This window comes from Megalobrama amblycephala, linkage group LG16, assembly GCF_018812025.1.
Source record: "Megalobrama amblycephala isolate DHTTF-2021 linkage group LG16, ASM1881202v1, whole genome shotgun sequence".
NCBI classification, from domain to species: Eukaryota; Metazoa; Chordata; class Actinopteri; order Cypriniformes; family Xenocyprididae; genus Megalobrama; species Megalobrama amblycephala.
Window position 1 is genome coordinate 40620582 of NC_063059.1, and position 24180 is coordinate 40644761.

The window sequence follows — 24180 nt, forward strand, 5'->3', positions numbered from 1 at the left end:
TTTTTAGGTGCATTGCTATGCGGTTACGAAAATGTTCTGGTTGCTAGGATGTTCTGAGTGGTTTTCAGAGCGTTGCCAAGGTGTTGCTATGATGTTGCTAGAATGTTCTGGGAGGATTTCACAGCATTACTTAGTGGTTGCCATGGTGTTGCTATGATTTTGCTAAGATGTTTCTAGGTGCATTGCTATGTGGTTACTTAAATGTTCTGGTTGCTAGGGTGTTTTCAGTGGTTGCTAGGCTCAAGTAAAAAGAGACACGATTTGAGAATCATTCATGTCTGCAACACAAACACTGGGACGTTTAATACTTAGTGATGGAACTGTAAGTGTGTGCAAACACCACACAAAATTACACATGCAACTCTTAGATAAAACACTCATTTAATGTGTTGTCCGTTAGTGTGGCCATGCAATCGTGCGTTTAGCGCAAAGGGAAAATATAAACAGGCTGTTTCCTGTACAAACACATTTAGGTAAACACATAGTGTATATATTTGTGTGTGTGTGTATGTGTGTGTCTGTGTGAGAAACACAAAGACATGAAGATAAACATCAGGATGTACGCTAGAGTTTCTGTGTCAACACTGTGTACACTGGCCCTGGTTACCCACAACACCTCTCTCGCACACACACACACACACACACACACACACACACACACACACACACACAGCGTCCCTCAGGAGGTAAATCAGGACACACCCTCCGTCAGCTGAGGTCAGGACAGGACCGGGTCAGATAAAGCGGGCACAGTCTGGATCAGACCAGCTTTCTTACTCTCACTCAGGCCTAGACCTGAATTCTGTTTTTTCTCCACACTTGGCAGAAATGCATGTGAGAACCTGTCAAGTCCTTTACCCTCGTTATTATGCGTGCATGATATAATCTCTTTTGTCCTTCTGAAATCTATACTGGGATTCAGATTAAATGTTTAAACATGGACACTTTATGAATCCAAACTGTCTAATCTAATTGTTAATGATAATGCTGTCATTGTTTCATTTAGTAAGATACATGTCAATTATATGAGTTTTATGCTTTATGGAAATGTTTACAGGACCATAACATTGACATTTTGTGCATTGGGGGTCCCCCTGTAGTCAATAATTTTACCCCTTTGATCACCAAAATGACATATTTAAACGTTTTTTCCTGTGAAAAAATGTCTTCATGCCTTAAAATAACTTGAATGTAACTCTACACCCTTGCCTCATTTAATATACCCGGATCAATGAATATGCAAATTATCCCCGCCTCCACTCACTCACACAAGCCTAGAGATCCACTCGGTCAACTTACTAAGATAAACGCTGCACAATGGTATCGCTCTTTACAACGTCGGACACATAACGGTAATAAATATGATTAGCCTTTAGCTTGACTACGTTATCAAACAGCTAATAATGTGTTTTTAATGTTACACAAACATGTTCCTGTTCGCCATGTCAGTCAGACAGCTGTCTTCTAACAATCAGTATCCTTAGAAACACTTTGAACAACTCAGAACATCAGTGGAGAAAGGCATATAGTTCATCATAACATCATAATATACATCATACACCTGCCATATTGCTAAATCTACACGCTAATTAGCTGTTAATGAGCCCGCCAGCATGTTGACGTGATTGGTTACAAGGTAGTTTGTGACGTCAGAAACACCAGCGATTTCAAACCGCGGGTTTTTTCACTGCAGTTTTAAGGAGAAAATACTCAGCAACAGTGTTGGGGGTAACACATTACAAGTAACTTGAGTTACGTAATCAGATTACTTTTTAAAGTAACTAGTAAAGTAACGCATTACTTTTTCAATTTACAACAAAATATCTAAGTTACTTTTTCAAATAAGTAACGCAAGTTACTTTTTCACATTTATTGACTGACATGTTGTCCCCATGTTGAGAGAAATAAAGTGCAGAGGTGTTGTGTGCGCTGTGTAAGCATGATGGTTATTGTAGTTTTAGACTAAATGTGAACATGCTTTTACTCATCTCACTTGCACGAAAACATTCAGTATTCCTCAAAATGAATAAAAACAGTGAAATGCAATCTCAGAATTTTTGCAAACCTGTAATAATTAACTATATTAAATTACACAAATATACTTTATGTATTTAATCTCAATTATTAACCGATGTCTTTGCTGCTGACCTTCAATATACCTAATTCAACCATACTAATAAGCAAAAAATACTTTAGATTAGATTTAGAAATAAGAACTAGAACTTCCTTCTTCTGTATCCTATTCTTCTTTAATCCAGAATGGCAGCACAGCTGAAAGGTTTGTTTGAGCTGCGCCCCCTACTGTACAGGTGTAAATATGTTTTTCCTTCAGCCTGAGGCTTATTCATTTCACTTTTGGTGTGAAAGGGCCTTTTTGCCAAAAATAGAACTTTTTTGTTGTTATTAAAAAACAAACAAGCCCAGCCCCAGTGAGAAAAAGTAACGCAAAAGTAATGTAATGGATTACTTTTCATAAAAAGTAACGAACGCAATTAGTTACTTTTTTAGGGAGTAACGCAATATTGTAATGCATTACTTTTAAAAGTAACTTTCCCCAACACTGCTTTGACATATGAATTTGCACATGGTTTGTCTTAAAACATATTTAAATCACCACATAGACATATAAACAACATTACAAACTTGATTTTCACGACAGGGGGACTTTAAAAGAAACAGTGAAGAAAGTAGAAAGTTATTATTTCATAGCAACCACATCCCATAATTCATATCCCAGAGAGCGGAAATGTCCTCATCAGATAAGGGCTTCCGTCAAGGTGCAATTGTTCCCTTAAAAGTGTGCAAAAAAGCATTATATTTCTCTGCATTATACTTTGTATTGCAACACATGTCTCAGAAACGTTCTGAAAGCCGATCATGTCATGGCCTGCAGTTTGCAAGTGTGAATCCCATGCGTTTGTTTCTCCTCAGGGAAAGTCCTCAAAACTTTCCTCGCGGCGAAACAAACAGGAAAAGAGTGGCAGCGTTACGCACCGAGGGAAAGCATTCCACCAAACAGTCAGTAAAACGCGCCCCACGGGCGTTATTTCCTCGTCCTGACTGGATGAAGGGGGTCCAGCCCTCCTGGGCTTCCTTTCTTTCTCCTTCCATCTCTCAGCAGCTCAATCAGCCGATCTTTCAGCAGGAGTTTGATGTGTGAACTCTGGGAGTCCATCAGCACCGCGCGCGTTATTGTTGACCACTTTTCCAACAGGACACTCTTCACGCGTCCTCGAGTTTCAGTGAATGTTCAAGGAATGGAAAGTACTCTGCTGGAATTATAAGCTCGAGGTCAAACGGGACAGAAGCAGATAAAGTTGAAGTCTTTGGATTCCGTGGCTTGGTTTATATGAACCTGTTCTCTGGATCCGTGGACGCGCTGCGCAGCGGTGGAAACTCCGGGTTCATGTCGCTCTCCGGGATCATGGATCAGCGGACGGTTCGGTTCCAACTCATGTGGCTGCTCGTGTGCTCCCTCATCGCGGTGCTGAGCGGTGAACATTACCCCACACAGGCCCAGGTGATGTCCTCCAAAGCGCTGAGGGCTGCAAACACACGCAGCAATGGTGAGTTTTGGGACCCCAAAAGTATTAGGAACGTCTGCGTGTCACAAAGCAAGTGTCATCTGAGCTCAAATGCTGTCATTTTTGAAGTATTTAAGTGTTTTTGGTGCATGTATGAAGTCAAGTTCACAGGTGTCTTAGTTAGCAGGTGTAGTTGATCACATTACTGCACACAAAGTGGCATTTGCCTTTGTTTTTAACGCTAAATCGATTGTTTTTTCGTTTATAACCATGCATAACTCTGTTTGCCGAATGTTTTACTTGTATAAAATGCTTGTGCTGTCTGTCTTTACAGTATGACACTTGTGATTTGTTATTTAATCAATGCAATAACTATAGTGTCTGCTGATATACTCAGACAAGTGCCATTAGTTCAGCTCGGATGGCTCTTGCTTTGATGTTTTGTGATCTTCTCACGAATGGCGTTTTGGAGTGCTGTAAGGGTTCAGATGCTTCCTGTGGTCACTGTGGATGTGAATGTTACTCAGTTTGAGTTTGTGTTGTGATCAGCTCGAGCTTGTTTGGACAGGTTTACAGCTCTCTGATCTTCACATGCCTGATTTCAACAGCTTTGTTCCTCTCTGCACTGATATAACCTGTAAATCTGAACCTGTTTTTGTATTTCTGGAGCTCAAACAGTCGAGCATGATGCAAGGTCATCTGTGAACTGATAGAAATGCATAGCTTGAATGCAGTGTAAATCGGTTTTGATATTGGTTTGACATTGACATTGGTTTATACAAACTGTCATCAATAATGTGATGATGTTAAATACTTCAGACACTTTTGAGGTCAGCTGTGTGTGTGTGTGTGTGTGTGTGTGTGTTGTTCAACAGGTGTCTGACACCTGTAATGAATGTCCTCTGGGGATATTAGGGTAGTTGATAAATAGGCCACCATGGATTTTTCAAACATTAAGATCTTTACTATTTAGAACCTTTGGAATTTTGAATTTATTTTGGAATCTTTGAATCTATTTTTAGTCATTCCTGGTTCATTTAAAGTCTTGCAGTGCGACGGGTGAATTATTTCAAACATAAATATTCATTTTAGTCTCTGAATCAGTGTTATGTAATTTTTATTTTTGTATTTTCCATATTTATCTTAATTTTAGTTCATGTTTTAGTGATTTTTGTTGTTTTTTTGTCATTTTTATTAGTGTTTTTTAAAGTATGTTTATAGTTTTTTTTTTATTAACTTTAGTTTTAGATATTTTAGTACATTAAGTTAAACTAAATGAAAATGAGATGTTGCTCCAGCAACTAGCTGAAATGTAATAAGTTTACAATATTTTTTTTTTTTTTTTTTTTATTTTATTTTATTTTATTTTATTTCACTCAATATTTATTTTATTTCAAATATGGTTTATGGTTTGTGTGTGTGTGTGTACATGTACAACTATATCTGTGAAGACCAGTTTGAGTTTTAGACCATGAGTGAGGACTTTTTGGCCATTCCTCACTTTCTGAGAGCCTTTAAAGGCCTGTTTGAGGGTCAAAGTTTGGTTTTGAAGATCAGGTTATGGGTTGGTTTAGGGTAAGGGTTCGGGTTAGGCACTTAGTTGTGATGGCTAGGGTTAGAGTAAGGAGCTAGAGATGTGTGCGTGAATGTCCTCACAAAGACAGATGTACAAGAATGAGTGTTAAACAGCTGAAATATAATTATTTTAGGGCAGTGAGTCACAGGGTGTCCCGGACCCACACCCAGCCATCAGTGTTGAGGAATCTGGTGTGGGATTCCCCACAACACACACACACACACACACACACTGAGTTTGTGTGTTTTTATATTGACAAAAATGGACTTGAATCTTAAATGTTTGAAGGTGTTTCCATCAAGTCGTTTGTGAGCGACAGCCTGTTTCTGCTTCAGAAAGTGAGACGCATTCTGCCATTTTTATACACAAACAGGAAGATGCATCTTTACTCAGCAAATTTTTTGTCTGTGTATCCCACACACTGTCTGCTGGTATCGTCTGTGTGTGTGAGCGTGTGTTAAATACTGAGCAGCAGCGGTTCATGTCTCAGGTTTGGCATGTTTCAGCAGTGGGTGTTTCATCTCCATTAGCTCAGTGTTTCCCTCATGAAGTCAGACATCTGTGAGCTGCTTCTCTGTGTGACGACACGCGTCTGATTCACATTATATCTGTGATTTTAAAGCATGCACATGACTTTATGGATTCTTATCCTAGAAACAATGGTGTCATGAGTATATATATACACAAGTTTATCAGGAAAAATAGATCAAACTTCCATATTTCCCATATTTCCTACATACTCCAAACTGTCTGCTTCAGCACTTTATTTGCCAAAAATAAAAATGCAGCGTATTGCTGTAAAGGAATTGTTGTTTCCATTTGAGTCAAATTTTAAAGGTGGATTAAATTGTTAGTTTAATTAAAATGGTAAGTTTTATAAATTGATTTGATTACCAGTTTTTGATGATGGATTTATATTAAATCGTAAAATTTCAGAAAAATTCCAAACAGAATTTGTGGAAAAGTAAATTGGAATTTGTGAAAAAATTAAAAAAGTTTTCTAAGGGCCCTTATATGGATAAAACTGTATTAAAATAATAGTTTGTTAAATTTTATGAATTCATTTAATTACCACAGTTTTTGGTGGTAAATCTGTATAAAATGGTAAAAATTAAAACATAATTTTTATTAAAATAAAATGGAATTTGTGACAAAATTAAAAGTTTTTAAAGTCCCTAATATTGTTAAAAGTTTATTAAATTATCAAAATATTAACGTTTTCTGAATTCAATTGATTACCATTATTTATTTATTTTTTTTACAATAAATCTGTGTAAAATCGTAAAAGAGAATCTTGAAAAATTAAAACAATTTTTTTTCATAGGGCCCTAATATTGTTAAATGTTAAGTTAATATTAAATTAATTAATTCAGTTATTAAAATTGTAAATTTTTGTGAATTAATTTAATTACCACAGTTTTTGTTGGTAAATATACTGGATATTTAATTATAAAACGCAGAATGCTGAAAAAATGAAACAAGATTTGTGGAAAAATAAAATGGAATTTGTAAAAATAATAATAATAAATTTCATGAGGCCCTATTTTTTAACATTTTAATAAATTTAATTAAATTAATACATTTAATAATGTAATAAATGAACAATTTAATAAATTATTATTGAAGTTTGATCAATTCAATTTATTAGACATGATTTTGATGATTAAAACTTAAAGTAGAATCCAGACAGAAAACACAAAATTTGGGAAAAATTAAGTGAATAAAACAGATTTTATAGAGCCCTACTAAGTTGTTTTATTGCAGTCAAGAAGAAAACCATCCATTATTATTCCCATTTATTGCAGGGGCAGTTGCTCCATGTTTGCTTCATCGTTGCCTTTTTAATCAGTCAAATGCAATTTAACTAAAACACAAGGGGTCAAGGTTTAGGTGTGTGTGTGTAAATGACACGAAGCACAGAAAGTGGCCATATAAAGAGAGATCAGATGTCAGAACAGATGTGTTTAGTGGATGTGAGTGTGTTCAGTATCTTGTGTTAATGAGAGCTGGCTGGAGTGTTGAAGGCCTCGTTTCATGACGCTGCAGTTGAAGTCTAATTGATTTACTTCCTCACAAGTGATGCCCTAGATTGTGTGTGTGTGTGTGTGTGTGTGTGTGTGTGTGTGTGTGTGTGTGTGTCTGTGTGTCTATTGTCAACACTCTCCAGATACTAATAAGAAGGATCTGATCAGGGATGCAAAATAATACAGACGCATACGCTTCATTATCTCAGTTAAACATGTGCTCGCTGCACCAGAGGCTTGTTTCCTGCGTGTCACGTGTTTTTATTTTTGAACTATATGTTTGTACTGTTCAACATCAGCGTGTTGTGAGGAATAATATCAGCCAGTTAAACTCTTTCCTTTGCCAAATCCTTCCAGGAACATACGGCGCTTTGTGTTCGGCATAATATAATTAATGCAGGAAAGTGAAAACAAGTAACAAACCCATTACAATGAAATAGCTTATTTAAAAAAAGTCAACAGACTTCAAAACAGCAAAATAACAATTATGTACTCGAAATTAATAAAAAGGTGAGGTTTGATTTATTGCATAAATTTACTGTTTGGTTAAATCAAGAATTATTTTCGTAATGCATAAGCCCTTTGATTCTCATTACCATAATTTAAAAAATAATCTAATTACTGTTGTTTTCAAGTACATTGCATTCTGTTCAGTGCAGGAATACATTTCTCTTTATTTTTTTTGTAATTTTACCATAAACATTTGTATGAACTTGTTTCCACCACTAAATAAAAAAAATACAAAAGTTAATTGTGACTTTATCTCACAATTCTGACGTTTTTTTTCGCAATTGCAAATTATAAAGTCAGAATTGCGAGATATAAAGTCAGGATTGCGAGATATAAAGTCAGGATTGCGAGATAAAAGATAATTGTGATTGCGAGAATTTAAAGTATCGAGAATTTAAAGTCAGGATTGCAATAAAATCAGGATTGCGAGATATAAAGTCAGGATTGCGGGATATAAAGTCAGGATTGCAATTGCGAGATATAAAAATTATAAAGTCAGAATTGCGAGATATAAAGTCAGGATTGCGAGATATAAAGTCAGGATTGCGAGAATTTAAAGTCAGGATTGCGAGATATAAAGTCAGGATTGCATGATATAAAATCAGGATTGCGAGATATAAAGTCAGGATTGCGGGATATAAAGGGATATAAAGTCAGGATTGCGAGAATTTAAAGTCAGGATTGCGAGAATTTAAAGTCAGGATTGCGAGAATTATAAAGTCAGGATTGCATGATATAAAGTCAGGATTGCATGATATAAAGTCAGGATTGCATGATATAAAGTCAGGATTGAGAGAATTATAAAGTCAGGATTGCGAGATATAAAGTCAGGATTGCATGATATAAAGTCAGGATTGCGAGAATTTAAAGTCAGGATTGAGAGAATTATAAAGTCAGGATTGCGAGATATAAAGTCAGGATTGAGAGAATTTAAAGTCAGGATTAAGAGAATTATAAAGTCAGGATTGCGAGATATAAAGTCAGGATTGCGAGATATAAAGTCAGGATTTGCGAGATATAAAGTCAGGATTGCATGATATAAAGTCAGGATTGCATGATATAAAGTCAGGATTGAGAGAATTATAAAGTCAGGATTGCGAGATATAAAGTCAGGATTGCGAGATATAAAGTCAGGATTGCGAGATATAAAGTCAGGATTGCATGATATAAAGTCAGGATTGCATGATATAAAGTCAGGATTGCATGATATAAAGTCAGGATTGAGAGAATTATAAAGTCAGGATTGCGAGATATAAAGTCAGGATTGCGAGATATAAAGTCAGGATTGCATGATATAAAGTCAGGATTGCATGATATAAAGTCAGGATTGCGAGAATTTAAAGTCAGAATTAAGAGAATTATAAAGTCAGGATTGTGCGATATAAAGTCAGAATCGCCAGTTATAAAGTCAGAATTGTTTTAAAGTCGCAATTCTGACTTTTTCTCGCAATTGCGAGTTTTTACCTCACAATTCTGACTTTACATCGTGCAATTCTAAGAAAATAGTCAAAATTGTGAGATAAAAAGTTGCAATTACCTTTTTATTTTTTATTTCATAGCAGAAACAAGCTTGGGGTGAAATGTGTTTGATTCCATGAAAATAGTCACAGATTTAGCTTTGCATGTAGTAATGACTCATCATAAAATATATTTTTAAATAGAATGTACTGGTTCTGCAGGCACGAGTCTGTTAATGATGTCGTTCAACTGTTCTGTTTAATCTCCACAGTAAATTCTAATGGAACATTTGGTTGCCATGGGTACAAGAACAAAAGTTCCAATATAATATTAGTACATTAATATGCTGAGATGATTGTGCTGATATAACGTGTGTTTAGTGTGACTCTAGATGTCCAGGAATAGATTCTGCTTTGGGTTCCAACTGTGTAACAGTTTCAGCGTGATCTCTCACTCAAGCACAGAGCAGCACGCGAGGTGAGAGAAACTAGAAATAGATGCGCACACACACACTCATCGTCTCGTCCTCAGGGTGGGAGTCAGAGTGTGTCTTGATGCTTCTCTAAGTTCAGCTGAAACCGTCTGACAGCAGGGTCACACCGATGCGTCATAAAGTTTTATGCCTCTGTTTGACCTCTGACCTCTATCTGTCAATAGAAACACATGCTTTCTGAACTCCTGTCCTAGGAAATTCTTCATGTCTTACAATGGATTTAACTGTAGAGGAATGTGCGGGGTGTATTTCACCCCAAGATCAAAAGGAAGAAATAAAAAAATGTTACATAATTAAAATGGTCCTGAAATAGCCATTTTGTTTATGAAAAAATATGAATTTATTTGTGATTTTTTTTTTAATTTAATTCAATTAATTAATTTATGTATGTACTTAATTTTTTTTATTTGTTTTAATATAATATATTTAATATAATATATAAATAAATAAATAATTTTTATTTCAATAATACTAAGATGTGAAATATGACCTGGGCATGTTTTTACTGAATCAGCCCATGATTAATAAAAAAAATACATATTTTGCATAATTTTAATGGTCCTGAAATAGTCATTTTGTTTATTAAAAAAAAAAAAAAAAAAAAAAAAAAAAAATATATATATATATATATATATATATATATATATATATATATATATATATATATATATATATATATATATATATATATATATATATATATATATATATTTAATTTATTTTTTTTTATTTTTAAAATTGAGTAAATAAATAAATTGTATTAATTTATCTATTTATTTATTTGTTTGTTTGCTTGCTCTTAAAAAAAAAAAAAAAAAAAAATGACCTGGGCATGTTTTTATTAAATAAGCATTAAATACATTTTGCAAAATTTTAGTGGTCCTGAAATAGTCATTTTGTTTATGAAAAATACTTATTTAATTAAATATTTTTTATTAATAATTAAATATTTTTAATTAATGTATAACACATTTAATATAATTAATGTAATTGTTTGTTTGTTTGTTTGTTTAACTAAGACCTGGATATGTTTTTATTGAATCAACCCATAAGTAAAGGTGGAAGAATAACATTTTTGTTCATTCTCGGCTTTTACAGCCGATTGTTTAATCTGGTTCCCCTCTGGAAACTGATGTACTGATGTAATATTGAGGGAAAGAAAGACAGAGACAGAAGGTGTGAATTTTTCATGAACTGGACAGCTGTAAAATTTACAGTTTAGTTTATGTTGAAATGTCTGTTGAACAGTGAAATGTATTTCACCAGCATATTCTCATTTCGCACTCATGAATAGGCTTTTTATGTTTTCCCTACAACCACTGATGTTCATAGTCATGTTATTGATTGAATGGTTTTTTTTTTTTTTTTTTTTTTTTTTTTTATTGAACCATTTATTTGTGATAAACCCGCCCCTAAAAGACACATTAACACACAGTGACCTGTGATTGATTACTTTAAATGTCAATCAGACAGTCTCTTTCTTAGTGGGCGGCTCTTGACCAGGAAAATACACACAAACACACAGACACATACACACAGCCATTATTCAGGATCTCACACACGAATGCTCACACAAGAATGCATGTCTAGATTTGTTGTAATTTTTCTCCGTTTATCAGCGAAGTAGAAATGTGTCTGTACAAATCACTTCAACAGGCTGTTATGCACACGCACATTTTTGCATGCTGTGTCATGAGATTAGTATATTATTTATTCAACTATAATAAAAGACTCATTTATCACAGACCAAATTCTTTTGACTAAATTCTAAGGCAGAGTTGAAATATATCTTGAAAGGGAAGGTAACCCCATAATTCACTGCAACAAGCTCAGTAAAAGCAATCCATCCACGATAAAAACTTGGGCAGACAAAAGCCCAGGAGAGATTATTAAATATACTTGTTAAAGAGAATCCTTAAGCGAATCAGAAGTAAATTAGGTTATTGTCCTGAAGAGAATCTGAAGTGAATTCAGATCACTTCCCAAAGAGCATTTTCCGAAACAGAATCAGAAGTGAATTTGGTTCTTTTCCTGAAGAGAATACAAAATTAATTCAGATCACTTCCCAAAGAGCATTTTTTTCCGAAAGAGAATCAGAAGTGAATTCAGATCACTTCCCAAAGAGCATTTTCCGAAACAGAATCAGAAGTGAATTTGGTTCTTTTCCTGAAGAGAATACAAAATTAATTCAAATCACTTCCCAAAGAGCATTTTTTTCCGAAAGAGAATCAGAAGTGAATTCAGATCACTTGCCAAAGAGCCTTTTGCCCAAGAAAATCAAAAATGAACCCTGTTCTTTTCCTATAGAGAATCGGAAGTGAATTGGGTTATTGTCTTGAAGAGAATCGGAAGTGAATTGGGTTATTGTCTTGAAGAGAATCAGAAGTGAATTTAGATCACTTCCCAAAGAGCCTTTTCCCCAGTAAAATCAAAAGTGAACTCTGTTCTTTTCCTGAAGAGAATCAGAAGTGAATTGGGTTCTTATCCTGAAGAGAATATGAAGTGAATTCAGATCACTTCCCAAAGAGCCTTTTCCCCAGTAAAATCAAAAGTGAACTCTGTTCTTTTCCTGAAGAGAATCAGAAGTGAATTGGGTTCTTTTCCTGAAGAGAATACAAAATTAATTCAGATCACTTCCCAAAGAGCATTTTTTTCCGAAAGAGAATCAGAAGTGAATTCAGATCACTTGCCAAAGAGCCTTTTGCCCAAGAAAATCAAAAATGAACCCTGTTCTTTTCCTGTAGAGAATCGGAAGTGAATTGGGTTATTGTCTTGAAGAGAATCGGAAGTGAATTGGGTTATTGTCTTGAAGAGAATCAGAAGTGAATTTAGATCACTTCCCAAAGAGCCTTTTCCCCAGTAAAATCAAAAGTGAACTCTGTTCTTTTCCTGAAGAGAATCAGAAGTGAATTGGGTTCTTATCCTGAAGAGAATATGAAGTGAATTCAGATCACTTCCCAAAGAGCATTTTCCCCAATAAAATCAAAAGTGAACTCTGTTCTTTTCCTGAAGAGAATCAGAAGTGAATTCAGATCACTTCCCAAAGAGCATTTTCCCCAGGAGAATCAAAAGTGAATTCTGTTCTTTTCCCCAAGAGAATCAGAAGTTAATTGAGTTATTGTCCTGAAGAGAATACAAAGTGAATTCAGATCACTTCCCAAAGAGCATTTTCCGAAAGAGAATCAGAAGTGAATTCAGATCACTTGCCAAAGAGCCTTTTGCCCAAGAAAATCAAAAATGAACCCTGTTCTTTTCCTGTAGAGAATCGGAAGTGAATTGGGTTATTGTCCTGAAGAGAATCAGAAGTGAATTGGGTTATTGTCCTGAAGAGAATCGGAAGTAAATTGGGTTATTGTCTTGAAGAGAAACAGAAGTGAATTGGGTTATTGTCAGAAGTGAATTCAGATCACTTCCTAAAGAGCATTTTCCCCAATAAAATCAAAAGTGAACTCCTGTTCTTTTCCTGAAGAGAATCCAAAGTGAATTGGGTTCTTTTCCTTAAGAGAATACAAGGTGAATTCAGATCACTTCCAAAATAGCATCAAAAGTAAATTCACGCTTCCTGAACAGAAAAAAAGTCAATTAAGTTAGAAGAGAATCAAAGCAAACTCAATTCACTTCTGGATTGGAAGAGGATCTAAAGTGACTTGTTTTTCTGAATGAATGAATGAATGAATGAATGAATGAATGAATAAATAAATAACCAAGTGAATTGGGTTAGTTTGCTGAAAAGAATAAGAAAAGAATTCAGATAACTTCCCAAACAGTAAATTCAGTTCACTTTGGATTTGACAAGAATCAAAAGTGATTTCAGTTCTTTATCTAAAAGGGAAAATAGGAGGAAATTAGAAGGGGAAACCATTCCCAACAACAATTCAGATTACTTCCCAAAGAGCATCATAAGTAAATTCAGTTCATTTCCTGAAAATAATTTATTATTATTATTTTATTTTTATTTACTTTTTGTGGATTTAATCAGAAGCAAATTTGTTTGCTCTGGATCAAAAGTAGTTCTTTTCCTCAAGAGAATTTTATGCTTATTAGATTGTGTTAATTTTGTGTTCTAAATCAATCACTCACAAGGTTCAGTTTCCATTGGGATTCTGTCTTAGAAGTATGTACTGTAGGCAGTAGACAGCGAGGAAGCTCACGAAGTTTTGGAACATAACCTACTTTATTCTGTCATGGGCGTTTACTCTGATGTATTTAGCTCTTTACAATCAGACAACAGCTCAAACTTTAACACAGCAAACTTTAAGAGCTTTTACAACTGTGTGTGTGTATGTGTGTGTGTGTGTGTGTGTGATGAGTGTGTATTTGTTCTCAGAAAGTTGAAGCAAATTTGTGTTAAGGAAGTACAGTGTGTGTGAGAGAGAGAGATTGTGTAAATGAGGCTGTTAACGCTCAAAGCTGCTAGACTGTCTGTCAGTATCACACTTATAGAAGTGACACAAGCGAGTAGTGTGTGTGTGTGTGTGTGTGTGTGTGTTTGTGAGATACAGCGGCCTTATTCCTCTGTGTGTTAAGTTCATTTAAAAGCTCATTGGTCAGCAGGTTGTCATGGTGATGGATGGTGGCCCTGTTCCTGCAGTATAGCCATAATCACAAGTGTTTGCTGCATGCATGGATCAGTAATCACTATGTGTGTGTGTGTGTGTGTGTGTGTGTGTGTGTGTGAATGCTATGGTGGTCATGATTCAAGGAGCTTTTGGAAATGAAAACATCATCGTGGCTGCATCATTTTGACATTGGATCAGGTCATCGCTTTCGATTAGTGCATCATGAATTCTTTAGCTTTCTTTAAAACGATCCAGTGTGCTCATTGGTCTAATTTAAAGATTCATGAACTGTCACATTGAATGATCTTTGTTTTCCTGTTGCATAACTTCTGCTATTTTTAATATTTTACCTTTTGTGGGCTAAAAGCGCGTCTGTCTGTTTCTGTAGACCTGTCGTCCTCCTTTTCTGTCTAACTTCTCTTGTGTTTCTTATGTTTGTATGTGTTTGTGTTCTGTCAGACATTCTGTGGTTCATTTCAACTCAGTTCAGATATTAGGATCAAAATCCAACAGTGAATTAATTGTTTTCCTGAAGAGAATCTGAAGGGATTTCAGTTTGTTAATCAGATGTAAATTCAGTTTACCTTTCTGAAAAGAGTCAAAAGTAAGTCATGTTCTTTTCCCCAAGAGAATCAAAAGTGAATTCAGATCAACTCTCAAAAGTATTTTCCCAAGAAAATCAAAAGTGAATTCTGTTCTTTTCCTGAAGAGAATCAGAAGTGAATTGGGTTCTTGTCCTAAAGAGAATACAAAGTGAATTCAGATCACTTCCCAAAAAGACTTTTCCCCAAGAGAATCAAAAGTGAATTCTGTTCTTTTCCTGAAGAGAATCAGAAGTGAATTCTGTTCTTTTCCTGAAGAGAATACGAAGTGAATTCAGATCACTTCCCAAAAAGACTTTTCCCCAAGAGAATCAAAAGTGAATTCTGTTCTTTTCCTGAAGAGAATCAAAAGTGAATTCTGTTCTTTTCCTGAAGAGAATCGAAAGTGAATTCTGTTCTTTTCCTGAAGAGAATCAAAAGTGAATTCTGTTCTTTTCCTGAAGAGAATCAGAAGTGAATTCTGTTCTTTTCCTGAAGAGAATACGAAGTGAATTCAGATCACTTCCCAAAGAGCATTTTCCCCAAGAGAATCAAAAGTGAACTCTGTTCTTTTCCTGAAGAGAATCAAAAGTGAATTAGGTTATTTTCCTGAAGAGAATACGAAGTGAATTCACTTCCAAAATACCATCAAAATTCATATTGCTTCCTGAACAGAATTAAAAGTGAATTAAGTTAGAAGAGAATCAAAACAAACTCAGTTCGCTCATGGATCTGAAGTGAATTGGGTTAGTTTACTGAAAAGAATAAGAAATGAATTCAGATAACTTCCCAAAGAGTAAATTCAGTTCACTTCCTGAACAGAATTAGCAGTGAATCATTTTTTTGTGAATACAGTCAGAGTAAATTCAGTTTGCTTTCAATTTGAGAAGAATCAACAGTGATTTCAGTTCTTTGTCTAAAGAAAAAAACAAGGAAATTAGAAGGGAAACTGGGTTACTTTCCTGAAGAGAATCAGAAGTGAATTCAGATCACTTCCCAAATTGCATCATAAGTAAATTCAGTTAACTTCCTGAACATCCTGTTTTTTTGTTTTGTTTTTTTTGTATGTGTGAATCTCAAGCTTTCGATCAAAAGTGGTTCTTTTCCTCAAGAGAATATGAAGTGAGTTAGTCTATTTGAATTAGACTTATTTTCTGAGTTGAATTTATCCTGTTCTCCAAACTGAACTGGGATGAACTGAAATGGAACAGATTCTGACCTTTGTATGTGTTGTATTTGTTTATATCTGTGTGTGTTTGTTTGTCTCCGAGAGTAAACGCACTAACCTGTCCAAGTTGTGACCAGTAACAGACAGCAATCGCCTCACAGACTTGTACCGGAAGGAAGAGGTCATAATGGTCAAGAGCGGAGGTCACGTCCAGAGCCCGCGCTTCCCCAGCTCATACCCTCGCAACCTGCTGTTGTCATGGAAACTGCTCTCGCCTGTCCACACACGAATCCTGCTGGAATTCGACGCTCAGTTTGGACTGGAAGAGGCGGAGAATGGAGTCTGCAGGTGAGGGCGGAGCTTCGGACTGATGAGTTCATGAATACTTAATTAGATCTAAAAATTTTAAGTGGAGGCGGAGAATGGATCCTGCAGTTGAGGGTGGAGCTTTGGACTGAGTTCATGAATAATTAATTAGCTCTAAGTTTTAATTGAAGGTGGAGAATGGAGTCTGCAGGTGAGGGCGGAGCTTTGAGCTGATGAGTTCATGAATAAGTAATTAGATCTAAAAGTTTTAAGTGAAGGCGGAGAATGGAGGCTGCAGGTGAGGGCGGAGCTTCGGAATGGATGAGTACATGAATAATGAATTTTAAGGGGTGTTGAGAAAGTGTCACATTGACTCTTTGGGTTGATCTAGATGGTAAATATTTAACAGTTTAACCTAAAGCCCTAGCTCTCAAATCTGATTAATTCATAGGATCGTTGATCCTGGATGTGGTTAAATCATGTTGTGACATGTGGTAGAGAATAACAGGGTTAGTTCTTAGATTCCTGTGGTTTTGATTCTGCATCTCTGGACTAGAAATAATGGCCTGAAGAGTTAAAACATGATATGAATATTTAATGAGCAGAAAGCCAATTGGAGCGAGTATCTGACCACAGCGTGTGTGGAGTGAGTCTCGGGTTACGAGTTTGTCCTTGAGGTTAGAGGGTTTTACTGTGGATCTGATACTTTACAAAGACCCCTGGGATATCAGGACTAAAAATAAAGCAGGAAAAAACTGAGATGAGAGATGAAGTGAATTTGGAGGATGAGAAAGGGACAAGAAGTCAAAGAGAGGAAAGAAACTAAGAATATGAAAAGAATATAAAATAATAAGAAAATAAGTAAAAGATTCTAATAATTTATTTATATATACATATATTTATTTTTAAATGTAGCCTTGGCAACTAACTGAACAGCATCAGCTCTTTTCTCACAGTGTCTGAAATGGTTTGTTCAAAGATCCGGTCTTTCCGAGTGCCTGCTCTGCTCTGATTGGTCAGATGGCCCAGTCTGTTGTGATTGGTGGACCGCTTACAGTGCGTGTCGGGAACCAAATGCCCATTACCATATCTGTACTTCAGCTCTTCCTCAGCAGTCTTCAGGCCTCAGCTACAGAATCGATTCTTTCTTTTATGAGACAATAGCTTTATTTCTCGTGCACTTTGATCTTTAAAACTTGGCAGAACTTTTAAACCGCTCTATTACACACTACATGAAAGCGAATATTCAAAAAAGCACTTAAAAAAAAAAAAAAAAAAAAAAAAAAACTGAAAAACAACTGAAGACATGTTCGAACAGATGTATATCCTTGATGTACTGACAGGTGTGTGTGTGTGTGTGTGTGTGTGTGTGTTTTTTGCAGGTATGATTATGTGGAAGTGGAGGATATTTCAGAAACCAGCACAATCATCTGGGGCCGCTGGTGCGGTCAAAGATCTCCATCACGGATCACATCCAAAACAAACCTCATCAAAATCACCTTCAAATCGGACGATTACTTTGTAGCAAAACCAGGATTCAGAATCTGCTATTCACTGTTGGTGAGTGTCTGTTTAACCTCCTGTGTGAACATTTGCATCATTTCACACGTTAAATCATGTGTTTTTGTTTTAAATACACTACTGTTCAAAAGTTTGGGGTCAGTAAGATTTTTATGAAAGAAATTAATACTTTTATTCAGCTTGGGTGCTTTAAATTGATCAAAAGTGACAGTAAAAACATTTATAATGTTACAAAAGATTCTATTTTAAACTTTCTAGTTATCAAAGAATCCTGAAAAAATAAAATGTATCATGGTTTCCACAAAAATATGACATCAGAAACGTTTCTTGAACATCAAATCATCATATTAAAATGATTTCTGAAGCATCATGTGACACTGAAGACTGGAGTAATGATGCTGAAAATTCAGCTTTGATCACTGGAATAAATTACATTTTACCATATATTCACATAGAAAACAGGTATTTTAAACTGTAAAAATATTTCACAATTTTTACTGTTTTTACTTTTGATCAAATAAATGCAGCCTTCTTTCAAAAACATTAAATAATCTTTTGAATGGTAGTGTATATTGCATTATGTTGTGCTCTATATACTGTAGCATGACCTCCAGTGTCTTGTTGCTTTAAATAAAAATATTACACACAAAATTTAATTAACTTAATTTTATTAAGTGTCTTCCTAGTGGATCTAGTAGTGTCATGTTAACTAAAGTCAATCGTTGGGCTAGATTTATATCAGATGTATTTTCTGTGTCTGTTGTGCAAAGCGGATGCTAGTGGATGGTGAAATGATAGCAGATGGATGGAGAAATATTTTACAACATTCATTGGGACTGAAGCCATCCTGCTTTACGACTGCCTCATGGCTTTTTCTCCACACAGGCCAAATCGGCAATAATGTGGTGCTAGCTGCTTGCATAAATATGCAATATGTTTTCTGTGTCTGTAAAACTGCAAATTTGTACATTTCAATTTGAGCTCATACTGGGAAACAGAATTAAATCAGACACCTGCACTGGACATAAACAAGATGAAATCGCAGTTAATGGACAAAAAGTATTTGACAATTAAAATGAACAATTAAAGATTACAAACAAACATGAAGTTTTGAAGTAGAAAACCTGAAATAGTATTTTCTTCCTCCAATAATCTTGAAGTCTCTTCTTACCTGAAATGCTCTTTTACCTCAGATGAACTCAGAAAAGTGTGGCTTAATTAAGATGTCTGTTTCTGAGGCAGAATAAGAGAGAGACTGTATAAACAAAGAGAGAGACGACAGAGAGAAATGAGGTGTGAGCCGCACTGTTGGGTGTGAACGTGCGAGTGTTTTACTGCGGTAAAAACACTGATGTAATGTGAAGAGATCTGAGAGTTTAGTTCTGTGTCTTTATCACACGCACATGGAGAAGGTCTATAACGAGAAATGACAGCTAACAGCGTGTTTTGTCATTGTTCTTGTTAAGCTCGCGCTCGTTAAGGCCCTTGGTGTCGGTTAATGACACAAACAGATGTGGAGAGTTTTTCTGCAGGGAAGATGATGTGCTCGTTTCTCGAAACGTCGTTTGATGTGCTCGTAAAATACGGTGGGTTTTCTTTGGGGATTAGCGGATGTTTGTAAATCATAATTGTGCCTTTTTGTTCAAGATCTTTAATTGTAATTCGAGAGCTTTCCTTGAATGTTTTAGGATGTGCATCTTTGATGTTCTTTGTCGTAAACTAATGATTTTAGTTCTTATGTTTGTTTATTTCTATTCTGTTGAAGGCATGCTGACCTCAATTGAGAACATTATAGCCATGAAATGAATTCAGTATCCATGTGATCCATGTAATAATTCACTAACCTAATTCACTTATTTCATTTTACCGTATAAAAGTGATATTTAACATTTAGAAATTGAACCCAAAGTTACATTTTTAGCTCCAGTGATATAATGAATAATGCATTGACATATTTATGAGTATGCAGCGGGAAATAACAATGCTTTAACATTGGTTCATGGAAATAATTGTAGGGATTACATGTGTGATTATTAAGTGCGTGTAAATTAAACTATTGCCATAAAACGTCACATAATTAGCATTAGAATATGATAATTTTTACACAAATGTTCTGCTCACCATCAAAAATACACTAAAAACCATATTATTGTAGTTTAAAATAACTATATATTTAAATATATTTCAATAAAGCAATAAGCCCCAACAAACCATGGTGAATTTAAATTCAATACATAATTGAAACATAAATTATCTGTAAACCACGTCTTCATGGGGCTTTTTTAAAACTTTTTAAAGCCAAAAAATATGTATTAATGCAAGTAAAATCATGTAAAACCTTCCTTCCACTGGAAAAAATAGTCCCTGACAGTGAACAGCAACAGAAGTTACATTATTACGCCATTAGATGGCGGCAAAGACTGTCTTTAAGAGCGAGTCACTCAGTCAAAGACTTTTATATTGAAATTTGTTGTGAACACGGGACAAGACGCAAATGACAAATGCTTTGACTAGCGCCGTCTGTGTCAGCAGGGCACGGGAAATCCCAGTAATTGTTAAAAGGACAAGATATCGCAGCAGACATTCAAATGGATTTTTATTAGGAACACAGGACTGACCTGAAGGAAAATGCTAATAATACACTGGGCCACCCGATATCTCATGATTAGAGCGTTTAGAAACATTTATGAGACAGTTGTCAGATTTCATTGGTAATTTCAAATATGACATTTAATTTGTTTCAAAGATGGCCGCCGAGTGAAATGACTCGTCTTAAAGGGACTTTGATAAAACACAGCTGTTGACCAATCAGAATCAAGGACTGGAACTTACCATTTTATAAAATGTAATTTATTCATGTGTTGCTCTAAAATTGTGCATTCAGCCTGCATACGTCTTTTATGCATTGTTTGCTATGATGATGTTATTTTTCTCCTCCCACATGGTCATGGTTGTCAGTGGAAGTCATTTCAGAGGTGGAGCAAGTTATTATATTTTGATGAAAGATTATTCAGAAAAACATGCACTGATGAATAAGACCAGGAACATATGAAGAAAGTAAATGGAGTGGCTTCTGACTCCACCGCATCTTTAACCGTCGCTGAACCCTGCAGCTGCTGGACTTCAGGTTCAGGGGTGGCAGTTTGTTCGACCTGGATCCGTCGTGTGTAATTCCCTGAATCTGCGGTATTCCTGACATTTCCACATTCCCGCTCTGCTCCGGACATCTCTGCTGAACACGAGCAGAAGGTCTCGCTGTGCGTGCGTGTGTATGTGTGTGTGTGTGTGAGACATCAGAGGCCCATACAGACGTTATCTCTGATGGGAAACATCATCATAACAGACCGCCCACGACCTCTGACCTCCTTCTATTGTTTGCATTGCCACAGGAGCAGATTTATGTAACAAGAGTGGCAGTGCAGGGAAGTGTGTGTGTGTGTGTGTTCACAGCATATGGAGATTTTAAAGTAAAGGTTAAAATGTAAACAGAGAAAAATGGAGAACAAGTCAGTCTTCAGACTAAGGTTATTATGCTTTTGCACGTTTATTTTAATACTTTTCTCAAATTGCTTTATTCGCTTATAGTTTTTTATTTCACTTTTATATCCAACTTTTTTTGGTAAAATCAATGTAATATGTTTTTGTTCAATAATATTTTTTTAGTATTTTGAGGGAATTTTATACTAAGCAATATTTATGCAATTATTATGATCCATTTTTACAAAACAATACAATTAATTAATCCATACAATTTTTTTCCCCAGTTTCGTACATTTTCAATTAACCCCTTTATTGCTGTGTGCTTTTTCTTCATGTGGCTGATTTGTAGATTGTACTGTTTCTCTTTTTCCACCAGTCATTTCTATTTTTGATCATATTTTTTTCAGGACCATTTAACCATCTCGAATCATGTCCACAATATTTTGTGTGTGTGTTAACATAGAAAGTGCCACAAAAGTCACCAAGTGTCGTACCATTCTGATAAAGCAAACAAAATGTAAAACATTTTGGTCCAAAGTGACCAAATAGCAGCTCCCATTCTTAATCCGTAGGGTTTAATATGGAGTTGGCCCACCCTTTGCAGCTATAACAGCTTCAACTCTTCTGGGAAGGCTTTCCACAAGGTTTAGGAGTGTGTAAATGGGTATTTTTGACCATTCTTCTAGAAGCACATTTGTGATGTTGGCGAGAAGGCCTGGCTCACAGTCTCCGCTCTAATTCATCCCAAAGGTGTTCTATCGGGTTGAGGTCAAGACTCTGTGCAGGCCAGTCAAGTTCCTCCACACCAAACTCACTCATCCATGTCTTTATGGACCTTGCTTTGTGCACTGGCTGCGCAGTCATGTTGGAACAAGAAGGGGCCATCCCCAAACTGTTCCCACAAAGTTGGGAGTGTGAAAATGTCTTGGTGTGCTGAAGCATTAAGAGTTCCTTTCACTGGAACTAAGGGTTCAAGCCCAACCCCTGAAAAACAACCCCATGCCATAATCCCCCTCCACCAAACTTTACACTTGGCACAATGCAGTCAGGCAAGTACCGTTCTCCTGTCAACCACCAAACCCAGACTCGTCCATCGGATTGCCAGGCAGAGAAGCGTGATTGGTCACTCCAGAGAACACGTCTCCACTGCTCTAGAGTCCAGTGACGGTGTGCTTTACACCACTGCATCCGACGCTTTGCATTGCACTCGGTGATGTAAGGCTTGGATGCAGCTGCTCGGCCATAGAAACCCATTCCATGAAGCTCTCTATGCACTGTTCTTGAGCTAATCTGAAGGCCACACCAAGTTTGGAGGTCTGTAGCTACTGACTCTGCAGAAAGTTGGCGACTTCTGCGCACTAGGTGCCTCAGCATGCGCTGACCCCGCTCTGTGATTTTACGTGGCCGAACACTTCATGGCTGAGTTTCTGTTGTTCCCAATTGCTTCCACTTTGTTATGATACCACTAACAGTTGATCGTGGAATATTTAGTAGTGAGGAAATTTCACGAATGGACTTATTGCACAGGTGCAACCTATCACAGCACCACGCTTGAATTCACTGAGCTCCTGAGAGCGACCCATTCCTTCACTAATGTTTGCAGAAGCAGTCTGCATGTCTAGGTGCTTGATTTTATACACCTGTGACCATGGAAGTGAACACCTGAATTCAATGATTTGGAGGGGTGTCCCAGTACTTCTGGCAATATAGTGTATGTTGTTGTTCTTTCAAAATTAAAAATAATTTTAGTTTCGGTATCAACCACTCTTTTATTTCATTTTAGTTCATTTTTCAACCACAGGTTTTTTGTATTAATCACACATCAGAGAAATTACCCCCGAAAGATCATTTAAAGTCATTATTTGTGTTAAATGAGAAAAGCATCAAATAGACATTACAAAAAGTCGCTTTAATGGCCATGATTTTTTTATTTTCAGAAGCTACAACTGAATTGGTATTTATATATTTTTATCTTTTTTATGTTCGCGAAATGTTATATTTATGTTTGAAATGACATTAGGATGAGTAAATGTAAATGAACAATTTATATTTTTTGGCAAACTATCCACAAAATATGAAATTATTTTTTTAATGAAGTGATACTCTAAATAAGCAACTAAAACTGCCAGTAGGTGGCAGTAAATGTCTAAATGAGTAAGTCATTGAGTCATTCATTTATTCGATTCATTCAAACGTGAATGAATACTTCATGAAGTAAACAGGTGTGTTCGACTTGCGTTGCTGTGCAGAACGATCGGTGTAGGACGTCAAAGTGCCGCGAGAACGATTAGAGAGCATGTGTCTGGTCTCTAACTGCTCTCATGGTACTTTGATGTCATACACCGATCGGTCTACGCAGCGTTGCTTCAAGTCGATTTATAATTTATAATGCCCTTCCCTCGCTAACTTCCCTTCGTCTCGTTCACTCGGATATACGTCATTGCTTACGTTGCATGATTGCCCAGTACTGGCGAAATGTTGCATGTTGCACTGTGGGATATGCCTGAAGTGAACATATTGAGCAGACTTGCTCCCTTGGTCAAAATCAAAGAGTCGAGGTCCAAATACACTTCCCTCACCCACTTGACCACGTTTAAGTTTAGTTTTGTTCTGAACACACTCTGTATATTCTGTCCATCTCTCTCTCTCTTCATTATTGGTGTGCAGCAGTGGACTTGAATTGATGGTCTTGTTAATTCGGGTTGTATAATGTTCACCTTTTAGTGTTGACGTTTACCGCTGGTTTTAAATGTCAGCGCTGTGATGTCTGTAGCTGTGCCCCCTCAGCCGCTGACATCATGAGTGATGGATCTAATCTGAGCGTTGGCTGAATGTGATGGTATTTGTGCTGCTGCATGTCAAGAGTGTTTGAAGACAGGATTTATCAGAGCAGATAATGACTTTCCCAGAGTTCCCCCGGCACTGATGCTGAATGAATACGCAAATTTGTGTACGAAAATTAATGAAACTGAAAATTCTC

At 36.1% G+C, this 24180-nt stretch overlaps 1 protein-coding gene across 2 annotated transcripts in view; it reads left to right on the top strand.

Annotated features, from left to right (window-relative positions):
* Positions 1-3007: 3007 nt before the first annotated feature.
* Positions 3008-24180, top strand: part of pdgfd (platelet derived growth factor d) — a 33382-nt gene continuing 12209 nt past the window's right edge. The window contains exons 1-3 of one of the 2 annotated variants that reach the window (XM_048160944.1): positions 3008-3566; positions 16031-16241; positions 17582-17759. In XM_048160944.1, the coding sequence (XP_048016901.1) occupies positions 3350-3566; positions 16031-16241; positions 17582-17759 (606 nt within the window). In that variant the 5' untranslated portion in view covers positions 3008-3349. The remainder of the gene's footprint in view (positions 3567-16030; positions 16242-17581; positions 17760-24180) is intronic. The other variant, XM_048160945.1, reaches the window with a different exon arrangement.